This window comes from Equus quagga, unplaced genomic scaffold (genome assembly GCF_021613505.1).
Source record: "Equus quagga isolate Etosha38 unplaced genomic scaffold, UCLA_HA_Equagga_1.0 153_RagTag, whole genome shotgun sequence".
Taxonomy (NCBI): domain Eukaryota; kingdom Metazoa; phylum Chordata; class Mammalia; order Perissodactyla; family Equidae; genus Equus; species Equus quagga.
Genome location: NW_025796915.1, coordinates 1,596,813 through 1,610,800, shown reverse-complemented (window position 1 = coordinate 1,610,800; position 13,988 = coordinate 1,596,813). Strand labels below are relative to the sequence as shown.

The 13,988-nt window shown below is 58.8% G+C and overlaps 1 protein-coding gene across 1 annotated transcript in view; it reads right to left on the bottom strand.

Annotated features, from left to right (window-relative positions):
- Nucleotides 1-13,988, bottom strand: part of LOC124233095 (chondroitin sulfate proteoglycan 4) — a 35,301-nt gene that overhangs the window by 4,591 nt on the left and 16,722 nt on the right. The window contains exons 2-8 of the mRNA XM_046650205.1: nucleotides 11,745-11,908; nucleotides 6,673-10,209; nucleotides 5,014-5,496; nucleotides 4,493-4,669; nucleotides 2,578-2,776; nucleotides 2,362-2,496; nucleotides 2,083-2,249 (exon numbers count right to left, since the gene is read on the bottom strand). Of these exons, the coding sequence (XP_046506161.1) occupies nucleotides 2,083-2,249; nucleotides 2,362-2,496; nucleotides 2,578-2,776; nucleotides 4,493-4,669; nucleotides 5,014-5,496; nucleotides 6,673-10,209; nucleotides 11,745-11,908 (4,862 nt within the window). The remainder of the gene's footprint in view (nucleotides 1-2,082; nucleotides 2,250-2,361; nucleotides 2,497-2,577; nucleotides 2,777-4,492; nucleotides 4,670-5,013; nucleotides 5,497-6,672; nucleotides 10,210-11,744; nucleotides 11,909-13,988) is intronic.

Here is a 13,988-nt window from a genome sequence, read left to right as displayed (position 1 = left end):
ATCTCCTACCACTCCCTCTACAGCAACTCCACTCCAGTCACCTGCTCTTCTCTAGGGCTGTCTGCATGTTAAACACTAAGGAACATTCTTCACTTCCATAAAGAAATAAGTTCCCTCCCCCTTCTAACTCCAATGTGTCCTCTTGGCTTATCTTTTGTTTTCCCCTTTTAGGAGACACGGGGAACTATGTTCCTTCTCTCAGAAAAACAAGACTTGTGCAATAGAAAGATGGACACTGAGCGTGGTCTGAGTGTGCGGAGGCCCTCAGGGCAATGGGCTGTGGTGAACCCGGGGGCACTGCCCATTCTAAAGGGGGAGCCAGACCTGGTGTAAAGGAGGAGCAGAGCCCTGTGGAGACTGGTGGCTGCTCCTCAGCTGATTGTTGTAAGAGGGAACACAGGCCTTTCAAGAAACTGGAAATCAGGTTTTTTGGTGACATCTCCCCAAGGTTATAGGTTGACCATTAATTAAAAAATGTTAAATGCACTGTGCAGGCCAAATAAAACACATCTGTGGGCCAGATGTGGCCCACAAGGACTACCAGCTGTAACCTCTGGCGCAGGCTGAGGGGTGGGCAGGAAGGAAATGGAGACCCCTGGGAGTGGGAGTGGGAGGCTGGATGCCTAGGCACAGGAGTGTCTGTGGGTGGGAGGTGTCCAGTAGGGAGTGAGGCAATCCCGACAAGGTGGGGAGGAGTCCCTGAGCTCTGGGAGCAAGCAGTGTCCTCTGGTGAGAGGACTCTTGCACTAGCAGTCAGAACGCAGAGTCCTGGTTTTGCCTCTTACTAGCCATGTGCTCTGAATAAAGTCACCTGACCTCTGTGAGCCTCATTTTCTTCATCTGCAAAATGGGGACACCTGATCCCTGCCCCACCCAGCTCAGAGTATTGTGGGACAGTGGTGCTGTCAGACACTCCCCAGTCCTGCCCTGCCCCCTTCTCCAAGGTGGGGAAGGTATCTCTGCCACACAGCCCCTCCCAGCTTCCCTGGGTGGCACTGCCAGCCTGGCCCCCTGGTGGCCACTCAATCTCGTCCTTCAGATTGCTGGGGTGTGGGACAGTGTAGCACTGTCAGGTGCGGGTGGGGCCCTGAGGCCTGGTCCTGTTCCCTCTCTCTTCCTGCGCATCTGATGACAAAGGCTCCTAGGGACTCAGGGTGCAGTTGCTGCAGCCACAGCCTGCTGAATATTTCATTGTAGGAAGAGGGCAGGAATGGCCACAGCAGAAGCCAGGGCTCCTGGAGAATGGAGAACCCAGGCCTGCGGGAGGTTGATGTGAGAGACCCGAGCAACCTTTTCCCACCTCGTTAAAGCCACCTCCTTCCCTGATGCCTGAGAGTTCCCCACCTGCTCTGCCTCTGGGGAGAACCAAGGCTACCCTGGCCCCTCCTGAACTTAGAAGGGGCATTAATGTAAGTCATGGCTGCCGGCCCCACTGGCACAGTTAGCACAGAGAGCTCTGTGATCCCAGCAGGCTAGCAGTCTGCCTCTTCCCAGGGCTGAGTTCTAGCTTTTGCTGGTGGCCTCTGGTATGCTCTGGGACAGCTATGCCCTAAAGATGCCATGATGGACAGACGGCAACTTCACTCTCAGCTCTACCTCCTCAGCTGCCTTCTGTCCACTCATCTGCTGCCAGGACCCCCTCTGCTTCTTGCTGGCCCCTGAGCTGAGCCCCAGGCTCACACCTCTGCCTGTAGGCCCAACAGCTGCCTTCATCTAACTCTATGCCCCTGAACCAAGCAGTGCCCCTCACCAGCCACTCGGGTGTACTAGTGTCCCCTACACAGTGCACCCTTTCCAGCCCCTAGGGTCCTGTTGCAGCTTCCTTCTAGAAGCCAAGCCCCAGGACCCAATCCCTGCTCTGGGCTCCTGCATTCTCCTCCCTCCCCTTGTAACACTAAGCCCCTTTTGCCCTACCAGCCTGGTGGCTCCTGGAAGGCAAGGCATGCAGGGTCTGGAACATGGCAGGCCCAGGGAGTGCCTGCTGCCAACGATGCTGCAGCTGGTACTCGTGTCCATAGGCAGAGTGTGCCACCTGAGGCTGGAGGGAGTCCGAGCGGGGGCTGTAGAGAGTTGGGCCCTTACCTCGGCCTGAGTGAAGTTCACCAGGGCCTCCCCAGTGCTGCCTTGCTGGGCACGGAACAGCCGGCCAAGCCGGGGGCCCTGTACCACGCGGTAGAGAAGGTGGTGGGGGTCGGTGCCTGCGCTGGAGCTGGCTCTCAGGCTCTGGCTGCTGAGCGGCTGGATGGACCCTGCGAGAGGCAAAAGGGGCCTGTCAGCCTTTGGCCAGGAGCCAGGGCAAAGCCTGCCACTGCTAGAGGGGTGGCATGACCCTGGCATGCCACCCACATTTGGCAGACCCACCTGGGCAGATGGTCAGGGTCCGGCTGCCCTCCAGTGAGAGGAGCAGTTGCTTCTGGGCCACCACGTGGAAGAAGTGTCCATGGGAAGTGTGCTCGCCATCGGAGAGGCTGAAGTGGAAACCTCCGTCCAGGGCTCCTGAGGACAGGAGTGGAGTTGGGTCTCGCAGGCCCATGCTGGCGCCCCATCCTCAGAGCATCCCCACCTCTCAGCACCCACCTCTGTGTGAGAACAGCACGAGCCTGCCATCCAGCTGGGCCTGTGTGAAGCTGTGGATCTCAGTGCCCGGCGCCGCCTGCAGCACTACCCGTCCATTGCTGGGCCGCTCGATGGTGTAGACCAGGTCCTCAGGCCCTGAGTCGTTGTCTGTGCCCCTAAGGGCCTCCGTAGGGATGGGCACAGTGGCCCCCTCCCACATCTGGGGACACAGGACTGTGAAGGTTCTGCCCCTACCAAGCTTACCTTCCTTATTCCTCCCCGGCCATGGGGCCACCATCGGGGCTCTGAGCGCACTGTAGCTCAGGCCCTCAGCTGGCATTGAGGCCTATGCCTTTCTGGGCCCCCTGCACAAAGGGCCCTCCACCCCATTCACCTTCCCCTGTTACCCCAGGGCCCCCACGCCCAGGCTCCCTGCTCTCCATCTGCCCTAATCCTGCTGTCCCTCAAGGCCAACTCATGTCCCCCTACCTCAGGAAGCCCCCAGCTCTCAGCCTCACCAGGTTCTCACCCCTCAGAGACCCTACCTACCCTGACAGACAGTGCTGCTTAATCCAGCCCTGTCCCACTGGCAGGGCAGGGGTCTCCCTTCAGACCCTCCACAGCAAGTTTGGGCAGGGGCTGGGCACACTGGGGAACGTGAGTTTTGCCTGCCCAGGATACTTAGAAATGGTCTCCCCTTCCAGGTGAGAAAGAGGGCATGAAGCATGGAGAGCTGGAGGCTGATGGCTGGCTGTCATCCCGCAGCATGGAAGCAGCACTGGGATGAAGGCCCAGGTGTTTCCAGTGCAGGCCTGAGCCCCAAGCAGATGGGTGAGGGATGCCTGGGTGTGAGCAGCCCCTCCCCATGCTCAGAGTGAAGGGGAGATCCCCTCAGGCCTGTCACCTGCCAGCATGGCAGGATCCTGTTCCCAGGGTCCTATTATACATCCTGCTGGGTCAGCAACTTGTGGGCAGTATTGGGGAGGGGATTCTATATCTGGAAAACAGCCCTCTTGGATTCCTGTGCTCCCTCCCAGAGCCCCAGGAGGACCCCAGCCGCAGGTCTGGAAGGAGGGCTGCAAATTACGAGGGCAGGGCTTTAGCGAGGCTTCTGGCACAAACACGGTGGATAGCACCCCCTGGTGGCCAAGCTGCCACACAGCACCACCCGCTTGTGGTCTCAGGGCAGCCCTTAGCCTGTACCCTCCATAGGCCTCTCCACCACTGGGCTGCTTCCCACAGGCACATCCTATACCACCAAAGATGCCTAGTGCCCCATGTCACAGACAGCCCAAATCAGCCCCCTTGTGAAGCCTTCCACGGCTCCTGCTGACCTAGAGTGCACACCCTAGAAGTCAGCGTTCAAGGTCCTGCCCATCTGCTATCTTGCTGTGTGGCCTCGGTCAAGCCACGCCCTTACTGTTATACCAGTAACTACTTTTGTGACTGTGAAGAAGTTCTGTCACCTCTATCTGGGTCGCAACCTCCACCTCTGCTGAATGGGGGCACTGCTGCTCCGCAGTGGTATAAGGGGCAGGGGCTTGGGGATCCAGTCTGTGGCCTTCACTTTCTGGGGGAGGAAGTGGGGAGCTTAACTGTTCCCCACCTGGAGTCCATCCTTAAAGGCTTGAAAACTTTCTTCATGAGTTCTGGTCCTGAGCTATAGAAAAAGCCTCCTGCTGAGGGTGAGTCAGGGAAGAGCAGGGCCAAGTGTGGCCATTCACAAGGCTGCCTACTGCACTTATAAGTGTCCAATAACAAAGCCTCACACCTGTGTTCTATTTTCAGTATAATAGCTCTTCTCTCTTCCCAAAAACCTAGTGAGGCACATGGCAGAGCCCCCATGTTACAGAGGAGGAAACTGAGGCTCGGGGGAGCTATGTGCTGGGCCTCTCTCTGGGAGAAGAGGTGGGAGGTGGTCCTAGAATGCGCTTACCTGCAGGCCTGTGTTTGTGGTGAGGATGGGGGGTTGGTCGTTGACAGGCAGGATGGTGATGGTGAAGCCCACAGGATGGCTCTGGCGGCCTATTTCCGAGGCATTAGCTACCAGGACAAAGCTGTCTGTCAGTGTCTCGCTCCCATCATGCACATAGCGGATCAGCTGCTGTTCCACCTGTGGGCAGGCCCAGGGCTGCAGGTCAGGCCTCAGCAGGCCTGAGACTCACCGTGGGTCTTCATGACCTGCCTTTGGGTGCGGGAGGAAACTGACTCCTCTGGAAATGAGGGCAATCATTTCTCCCCGAGTGAAGGAAGGAAGGGGTGAAGGAGATAGGGACAATCATTTCTGTCTGCCCAGTGAAGAAGGAATGAGATGAGGTATCTAAAGCAGAGGTGCTCCATAAATGTGGGCTCCATGCCTCCTCTAAGTACATACCCCCAGACTGGGAGGCCCTGGGGCTCCCCCTACTCTGCCCCCAGAGCTGGGCTGAAACCCCAGGGCCTCCCTGACAGTCATACCTCTCTCCAGGAGAAGGTGCCGAGGGTCCTGTCTTGAGGTCCTTCCTCTCTCTGCAGGACCCCATGCTGGGGTGGCTCAAGCACTTGCAGGTTGAGGCCTGGCAGTGTGGGGAAGTAGGGCCCAATGATGCGGAGCAGCGGGGGGGCCAGGGTGCGGGTGCCGCCCTCGGGGACGCTGAAGTTCTGTGCCTCCAGTGGGATGGCAGCAGGCAGCACCTCCAGCTCCATGAGGACTCCTTCGAGGGGGGTACCTAGGCCTGAGGCCACATCCAGGGAGAAGGTATCACTCCAGGCCTCTGGGCGGGAGTGCAGGTACAGGACTCTGCCCTCATCCACCGCCTCCTGAGAGAAGCTCTGCACGGGGTCCAGGCTGGGTGCCTCGGCTGCCGTGGTGCCGTGAGACAATGTCACCAGATAGCCAGCACTTGGTGGGGTCTTCACCGAGAACACAATGTCTGCCGGCAGCACTGCCTCCTGGGCTGCCTGGTTAACAGAGGGTCACAGGTACTCACGGGGGTCACAGAGGAAGGCTGTCCTGGCCTCTGAGACACACATTCCCTCAGAACACATAATCACAAATCCTCAGAGTCAGTGACACAGACATACAATCTCACCACACACTGATGTGTGGACAGAGACACACATGTACGTCCTACACCTAGACACGCATGCGCACATACACACAGAGAATGCCCCCGCAATTGCCATCCTTCACCACCAGAGGGTGCCCTATCCCTCTTAGAGGCACAGACTCCTAGACTCTAGGCTCTATGGAGCTGGCAGACCCAGGTCCAGTCCAAGGGCCACTGGGTGCCCCCTCACCTGATGGTCCAGCCACAAAGGGCTACACACTGCCCCCAAACTCACATTCCTGATTCTGTGCCTTTGCCTGAACTGCTCCCTCTGTCTGGAATACTGTCCCCACTTCTCTGCTATTGAAACCCCAGACTCTTCTAAGCCTAACTCAAATGCTGCCTCCTGCAGGGCGAAGCCTTCCTGATGCGAGACATGTTTAGTCACAATCTGCCCAAAAGTCCACAGCCAGAACCACAAGAGGCTCAGAAATCGGCAGTGAGGAGAATAAGGCCCAGAGAGGGCAAGGGACTTGTTGAGGTCACACAGCAAGTCAGTAGGCCTGCTGGACAGCCTGTAGTTGCTCTGTGAGGTTCCTGGGGGGTCAGTAGCCCTCTCCAGACCCTGAGTCCTGGTCTAAAGTCTGGAAAAAGAGCTGAACGCATGGGAACCTGCAGGGGCAGCCAAGCCTGCCTCCAAGGCCTATAGTCCTCAAAGTCTGTACCCATGAAAACCCTCCAGAGAACTTATCGTTATTAAAATACAGATTCTCAGGCTCCACTTCAGATATTCTGTTGTCTGGGTGGGGCCTAGGAATCTGCACGGTTAGTCACAGCATGTACACACAGGCACAAGACATGTGGAGGCACACACCACTCACAGGCAGTTATATGTACAAGACTCCCCAGAAACCCTCAGGCACACAACACACACATGTACAGGTGCACGCCTAAGGCACGTGCTCACACCTGACCCAGGAGTCACCACAGGCACAGCCCAAAATGTCCAAGCACGCACAGCATGAAGGCTGGAGGGAAAGGCCCCCTTCATCTGGCCCGTGACCCTGCTCACACCCCAGCCCTTTACCTCCAGCTGGTCCCTTCTGATCTCAGCTGCCTCCCCCTGGAAAACATAGATCTTTTTGTGCTGGACCAGGTGCAGGGGGGCCAGTGGTCCTTCCAGGGCAATGGTCACTTGTAGGGTGGCATCTGTGTGCACAGGCCCTGCCTCCACGGAGAAGGCGAGGGTATCACGGGGGCTGAGGCTGCCATTGTGGCTGTAGAGAATGGCCCCATCCACTAGGTCCTGCTGGGAGAAGGCTGTGGCAGGCTGGCCGGCCCGGAGCAGCTGTCCCCAGCGTGGGCCGGCCGTGACATGGTAGTGGACCTCATCCCCATTGCGAATGTCTAGGTTGGTGTCCAGGTGGAGCACAGCTGTGTCGATGGTGCTCTGGCCTCCCTGAGGGACCACTAGGTTGGAGCCATTGGCCACACGGAGGTAGGGCTCTGAGGCCTGCACTTCGAGCAGTGCGGTGGCCTGGTGCTGCCCGTCGGACACCTGTAGCTGGATCCAGCCACGGTCAGCCCCTGAGTGCACGAAGAGGACTCGCCTCTTCCTGAGGTCCTCCTGGGTGAAGCGGTAGATGGGCCGCGTGGGCTCATCCACAGCCACAATGCTGCCGAAGAGGAGGTCCTTGCGGGTCAGCACCAGCTGAGCATCAGCAAAGCCTGAGTCGGCATCGCTGAAGGCCACGTCGTCTGTAGTCAGCAGCCGCGACCCACCCCGGGCTACGTGGAAGACACGGTTAATAGTCTGCACGGGGGCGTGGTCATTCACGGGCTGGATGGCCACACGGAAGACGCCTCGTACCTCCTCCCAGGCCATGCCACCACTGCCTTCGCCCTGGCGGGTAGCCACAAATGGGATGTCATCTTCTGTGGTCTCCGAGTCGTCATGCTGGTAGACCAGCTGGCCATGCAGCAGGTCTTCATTGGTGAAGGATGTCACCATGATGGCCTTGTCCTGTGACCCCCGCCATGCCAGCCTCCCATGGCGGGGCCGCTCCATGACCTCATAGAGGTAGCTGGCACTGTTGAGACTTTTGACAAAGAGGTGGTCAGCAGAGAGGATGCCCTCGCCACCCTCAGGCACCGAGAGGAGGACGTTGGTGAGGACAGGAGCATCTGGGTCACCCCTGATGTGGATGGGGAAGGTGTAGAGTGGGGAGAAATGTGGTGGAGCTGTGACACGGAAACGGAAGACGTCCTCGACTGTCTCTGAGGCACGTGCTGTGGCCCCATAGGTTACCCGACCAGCCTGCAGGTCATCCTGGGTGAAGCCCTGACCGTCTGACAGCCGCGTGCCCTGTAGCCGAAGATTACCCTTCTTGGGGGCCTGAACCACCTCATAGTGGAAGAGGGTGGGGCTCGGGCCCACCTCCTCCAGGGTGGCCTCCAGGTGGGCTGTGGTGAGGGCCTCCTGCCGGGTGTTCTGAGTGTGTAGCGGTTCTAGCCGCAGCAGCCACACTGTGGCTCTCTGGACCGTCACGGGGAAGGACAGATTGCTCAGGGTTTCCTGGCCCACCTGCACCTCCAAGGCCAGGTTCTCCACAGTGTCCTCGGTGTGGTGCTCCGGGTCGGTGCTCAGGTACCTCACGCGGCCCTGCTCCACATCCCGCTGGTGGAACGCCTGTGTGGCCCGCCACTCGGCACCCTCTGCCCCGCCGGCCCCCTGCTTCTGCAGCTCCCCAAACTGCAGGGCCCCGGTGACTCGGAACAGCACGCTCACATCCTGCCCCACAGCATTTGTCTCCACCGACAGGTTGGCGGGCAAGACAGGTGCAGCGGAGCCCTGGGCCAGGTGCAGCCCTGTGTTGTGGCGGACCTGAATGGCTGGCCGGACAGCCACCACCTTCAGCGTGGCTGGAGGGCTGGCCTGCAGCCCGTCGCTAACCCGGAACGTTAGGTCCCGCGTGGGGCCCCCACGGTGGATGTAGACGAGGCTGCCCGCCTCCAGCTCCCGGCAGGAGAACTCGGTCGCTGGCTCCCCGGGCTGGTCTCGGCGCTCCACTGGGAGGCCGCCGGCGGCGCCGAGCAGCTGGAAGGTGAGGCCCTCGCAGGCCGAGTCTGGGTCGTAGGCCTGGAACACCTCAGGCCCCAGTGGCTTCTGAGTGTGTTCCAGGATCACCATGACGCTGCCGTGCGGGAAGATGACACGGGGCGGGTCATTGACAGGGTTGACCTGGACAGGCAGAAGGTAAGTCTGGCCCCTCCGAAGGCAGGAGGGCACAGGCCCCCGAGCGGTCACCGACACCTCCAGCACCAGCTGGTCGGAGGTGTCCTCAGAGCCATCGTGGACAAAGCGGGCCTTGCGGTTCACCACATCCAGGAGGGTAAACATCTTCCGCGCCTGGGCGCCCGGGATGTCCAGCTCTAGCTCACCATGCCGTGCCCCGTGGCTCACACTGAACAGCACCTGGGATTTGCGCAGCTCTGCCTCGCTCAGGTCCAGCGTGGGCTGCACGTGCCGCCACTCGAGCCAGGCTGCGCCACCTTCGGCCACCACCAGCGGGCTGATGGTCAGCAGTTGGGTGAAGTTGGCGAAGACAGGAGGCAGTCCTGGTTCTGGCATGCAGGGCTCAGGCAGCTCCATGGCCGGCCAAGCCTCAGGCGCCAGGGTGGAGAAAGCTTCATATGGCCCGTAGGCATCCTCCTCGTACTCGTCCTCCTCAAGCCTGCAGCCAGCTGCCATGTTGCGAGTCAGCAAGGCTTCCCGGAGCCCCTGCCTCTGGCCATTGACGCTGAGGTCCTCCATGCAGCCCAGTAGGGAGATGTTGGCAGCTCCTGGTGCCAGGCCCAGGCGGTGTTCCTGGAGGTGGCGAGAGGCCTCTGCGTCCAGCCCCCCGAGGAGGAGACTGCCGCGTGGTTCCAGGTAGCTGAGGACCCCACGGTTGGAAGTACGTGTCGGGTACTGGTCCACAGATATTTCCAGCCGGTTGGCATCCACGTGGACACTGACCTCATGGGGCTGCCCATCGGCTACATGCATACTGTTGTGGAGTAACACGGTACCCTGGCCCTTCTCAATCACAGCCCGCAGGTGGCCCTCAAATATGTCCACATAGATGAAGTCCCCACGCCGGCCCCCTGCCTGGAAAGCCAGGGGTGCTTGCCGGCTCCGTGTGGTGAGTGTAAACTCCAGGGTGCCTTCATCCTGGGTGCCCCAGGCAGGGAAGGCAGCCAGCGAGTGGGGCCCAGAGAAGCCCAGGGCCACGTCATCACTGGCAGAAAACTCTTCAGCACAGCCTTCATGCACGTCTGCGGTTAGTGGCCGGAGGAGGCTGCGGCCGTTGAGGGTGGCTGCATGGAGGCAACCCCTCAGGGGTCGGCTGGCTCCCCTTAGGTAGGGCAGGCCAAGGCTCCCAGTGCCCCCTATGAAGAGCCCATAGGGGACCTCCAGGGGGCCTCCTGCGACTGGGGCTGAGGCGTTCAGGAGCCCATCAACTGACAACGAGGCCCAGTTGTCTGACACAGTCAGCCCCACGGTGTGGAGGACGGAGTCGCTCAGCAGCGTCCCTGCCAGGGTCTGCAGCCTCAGCTCCTCCTGGCCTAGGACAAGTCTGACCTGTGGAGAGATGGGTACATGGGGGAAGGGGGCAGCAATTTGAATCCATCATTCTGCTGTAAGAGCATAGTTGGTCCCCTACACTTGGGGTCCCCAGAGCAGAGGGCCTAGGACAAGGGCTTCTCATGCCACCCCTCTCTCTTTCTTGCCACCTCTTTATCATCCCCCAAACACTCACCAGTGATCTCTGCACCAGGCCTGGATGGGCTCTGGGGACCCTGATGTGAATCACACGTGGTCCCTGCCCACAAAGAACTGACATAAAGTAAGATGCTTTCCTAGAGATTCAGCCTGTATTTTCTTATTCTTCCTCTCCTTCCATGGGTGAGATGTGCCAGAGAAACCACCTTGGAACTCAGAATATTCCACCCCTGAATTGATGGGCACCTGGGACTCCTCTGATGGGTCCCACTAAGTGGGGCAAAACACCTTGGGGTCTCTGAGGCAGCCAGGATCACTGTTCAGGGACAGGGAGTCCAACCTGGTGCTCTGTGTTTTGGAGGTTTAGCAAAGAAAAGCTCCCTGGCCTGGGGTGAGGGGAGATCCTTGGGGAGAGAAGAGGGACATGGTTCTGTCTCACTGACACAGACACTGGAACTAGCTCTGGTGTGGTGCTTCCACAACCAGATGGTAGAATGGCAGAGTATGGGAACTGAAAGAGCAGAGCACTAAGAACAGTGAGCTTGGGAGTCCAAGTACAGAGCACCTTTCTAGGGGTGTGACATCACTGTACCTGGAAGAGAGGAAAAGCAGCAGTGCCAGGCTGTACCAGGCCGTGTTCAACAGTGACACCTTGTGGCAGTGAGAAGCAATGGCAGCAGCAGATGGACTGATGGTAACGAGGCCATACAGTCCTCTCCCCACTGGGCTGTAGAAGCAGATGTCTCCCCAATGTTTGGACTAAGACCAAACTTGGGTTCTCAGACTCTTCATGGTTAGGAGAAATCGTCAAGAGAGAGCCAGAAGACTCTTTGCCAAAAAGCCTCTAGTGACTTGAAGGATGAAATGGAAAAATGAGGAAGCTACAGCCGTACTGGTTGTTACCATTATGGACAGACAATGGAGATACAGGGGGATTGATGCCATGCAGAGGGATGCAGAGGCAGAGCTGGAGCACAGGAGAGGGCAGCCAGCCCAGGTGAGTGTCAGGGGGATGTTTTCTGGAGGAAGGGATGTCCACGCTGAGACTTGAAGGAGAGGCTGGAAGTAGGCAGGTGCAGGAAGTGGATGAAGCAAGCACCAGGCAGAGGGAGTGCAGGGAGCAGAGGCCTGACAGCAAGAGGCCACAAGGAACTGAAAGCAGTCTGTGCGGCTAGAGGACAAAAGGGCCAGCTAGGGGTTGTGGTGAGAAGTGAGGCTGGAGAGTAGGAGAACAGAGCCAGTTCATGAGGGAGTCACACCCTCTGGGATGCTACTGTCCATCTCACAGTGGAGGACCTGAGACCCCAGGGTGAAAGCAACTTGCACAAGGTCACACAGCCGGTTGGGGGCCATTAAAAGCTAGAGAAGGAGTTCAACAGGGAGCTGTCACTGACCTGCAGGCGGCCAGAGTGGAGTTGCAGGAGGAGGTGGTCAGCCGGGCCTGCCGCCAGGAGAAGGAGGGCTTCGGGCTGGGACGTGGAGAACTGCAGCTGTAGGTCTATGCTGGTCAGGGCCGTGGCCATAGGCACCTCCAGGTGGTTTTCACCGAAGAAGGAGGCTGTGAGAGAGGAGGCTGGGGTGAAGGCTCAGACTCTTGCCTGGAGGAGGAAAGGTACTGCAGAGTGGACGGGTGGGCTGCAGGGATGGGGTCTCATGCTGGTGTGCCCTCACAGTTGTTTTACATGGCGCTGCCCTGTGGGCCTCCGCCAGATGCCAGCACCTGCTTGGTCCTGGCACCAGAAGGCACAGCCTCACTTTGTGTCCACCCTAGACCTTGGCTCTGAAGGAGACTAGATCCAGCAATTCGAAGCAACTCAGATCTTCCCCTCACAGGTTCCTGGGGCCAGGTGCCTCTGCAGCTCTGGCTCTCCTCCCCTAGGCCCTGGAGAAATCCCCATCCTGGGTCTGGGCCTGGGCTTGGCCCCTCCCTGGCCAAAGGGGAAACCATCACTGGCCTGACCACCTGGCCTGGTGGTCAGAGACCCCAGGAATGGAATTTCAGAAGAACCAGCCCTACCCCAAACTGATCCCCGCTAGAATTCCTTCTCCTAAGTGCCCCTACGGTTTGGTTCCTGGCCATGCTTTCCATGCCGTGTGCCACCCCCATGGTTGGCTGGCGCCACGGCTGGCGCCTCCTAGTGGTCCTAAGACAGGCAGCCCACCCATCCCCACTTCTCTCTTGGGCCATGCTCCCAGCTATCTTTGGGGGTGGGAGTGGCGGCTTGTTGGCCTGAGTCCACTGAGGAGCAAAGTCTCTGAGGCCAGATGGAGACCACGTGCAGTGCCAGACCCAAAATGGGCCAAAACTTCTTCTATCACCCGGTATTGCTTCCTGTTGTAGAAATACTAATGGTCCCCAGTGAGTGGTCAGATCCAGCCCCCATTGTTTCTACCATGGCCAGGGAGCCAGGGATGACAACAGCTGAGTTCTCCAAGCCTGGGTCTGAGGCTGAAGACAGGGCTGGGAGAGGCTGAGGGGCTGCTGGTCAGGCCAAAGAGGGCCTCCCAAGGCAGCAGGCCGGGTCTGGGGCTTCTCAGGGTTAGCGGTCACTGTGCAGGCCCCTTTTGTCCCACATTGGGACACCTCTTCTTTTTAAGTTGCCACCTCCTCCAGGCAGTTTCCCCAAATTAGCTTCCCTTGACCTCCAACCTGCTGCCACAATTTCTGGTCCATTCCTTTTTTGGAGATTAGGGCCAAATATAACTTTGACTCTGCCTCCCAGAGGTCCAGGGCTGGAGCGGGGTGGACAGGAATGGTTATAAAAGTGATTCATCCCTGTTGGGCTTCCCTTAAAGCCTGTGTGGGCGAGTAAAGGCTGTTGGCCTTGGTAGGGATGATCTGGCACCAGCCACATACGTGCTGGTCCTCGGCCAGCCTGAGTCAGCTGACATGCGCCTAGGGAAGTAGCATTAGCCACTGGAGGAGCCTGAGACTTGAATGCCCCAAGGGCAGCCAACACTATGTGGAGCGATGGCCAAGCAAGACGATGCTCTTCCCCTTGGACTGAGCTGGAATCCCCTCTAATTATCTCCTGTTGTTACAACACCAGAACTTTGTCTGGGAAGCTAAAAGAATCAAACAAGAATTGCAAAACCATCTGGGTGGGCATGGCTGAGCCAGTCCAGCACACCACAGTGCCAGGGAGGGGCAGACCAGGGGACTGGCAGGTGGTGGGCACCCACGGGGGTAGCTTATCTGCAAGGACTGATTCTTAAGAACAAAATGCAGCACACTGAACTGAGGGCAGCCACAGCGCAGAGGGTAGGGGCACGTGGCCCCACAGGAGGGAGCCACTGCCGTGGCAGGCCAGAGCTCAGAGCAGCTGGCAAGAACTGACTATTAAATGTGCAGGAATTTTGCGAGCCAGGTGATGTTGCCCAGTGAGAATATTTATACCATGAAAAGAGGCAAACACTACAGATCAGGACTCCCTCTCTGCCAGAGAGCCTGTTGCTAGACATTTACCTGCATGCCACCCCTGGGGAGAGGGCCCATTGCCCTGCCCTGTGCGGGAGTGAGCCCACGCACCCATCCACATTCCCTTTTGCTAAAGGTGTGTGTAAACCTGCTGGGACATGGACATGGTCAGGGCTGGACCAGGCAGGAGCCGAAGTAGATGGCTGGCTCTAACCACTGA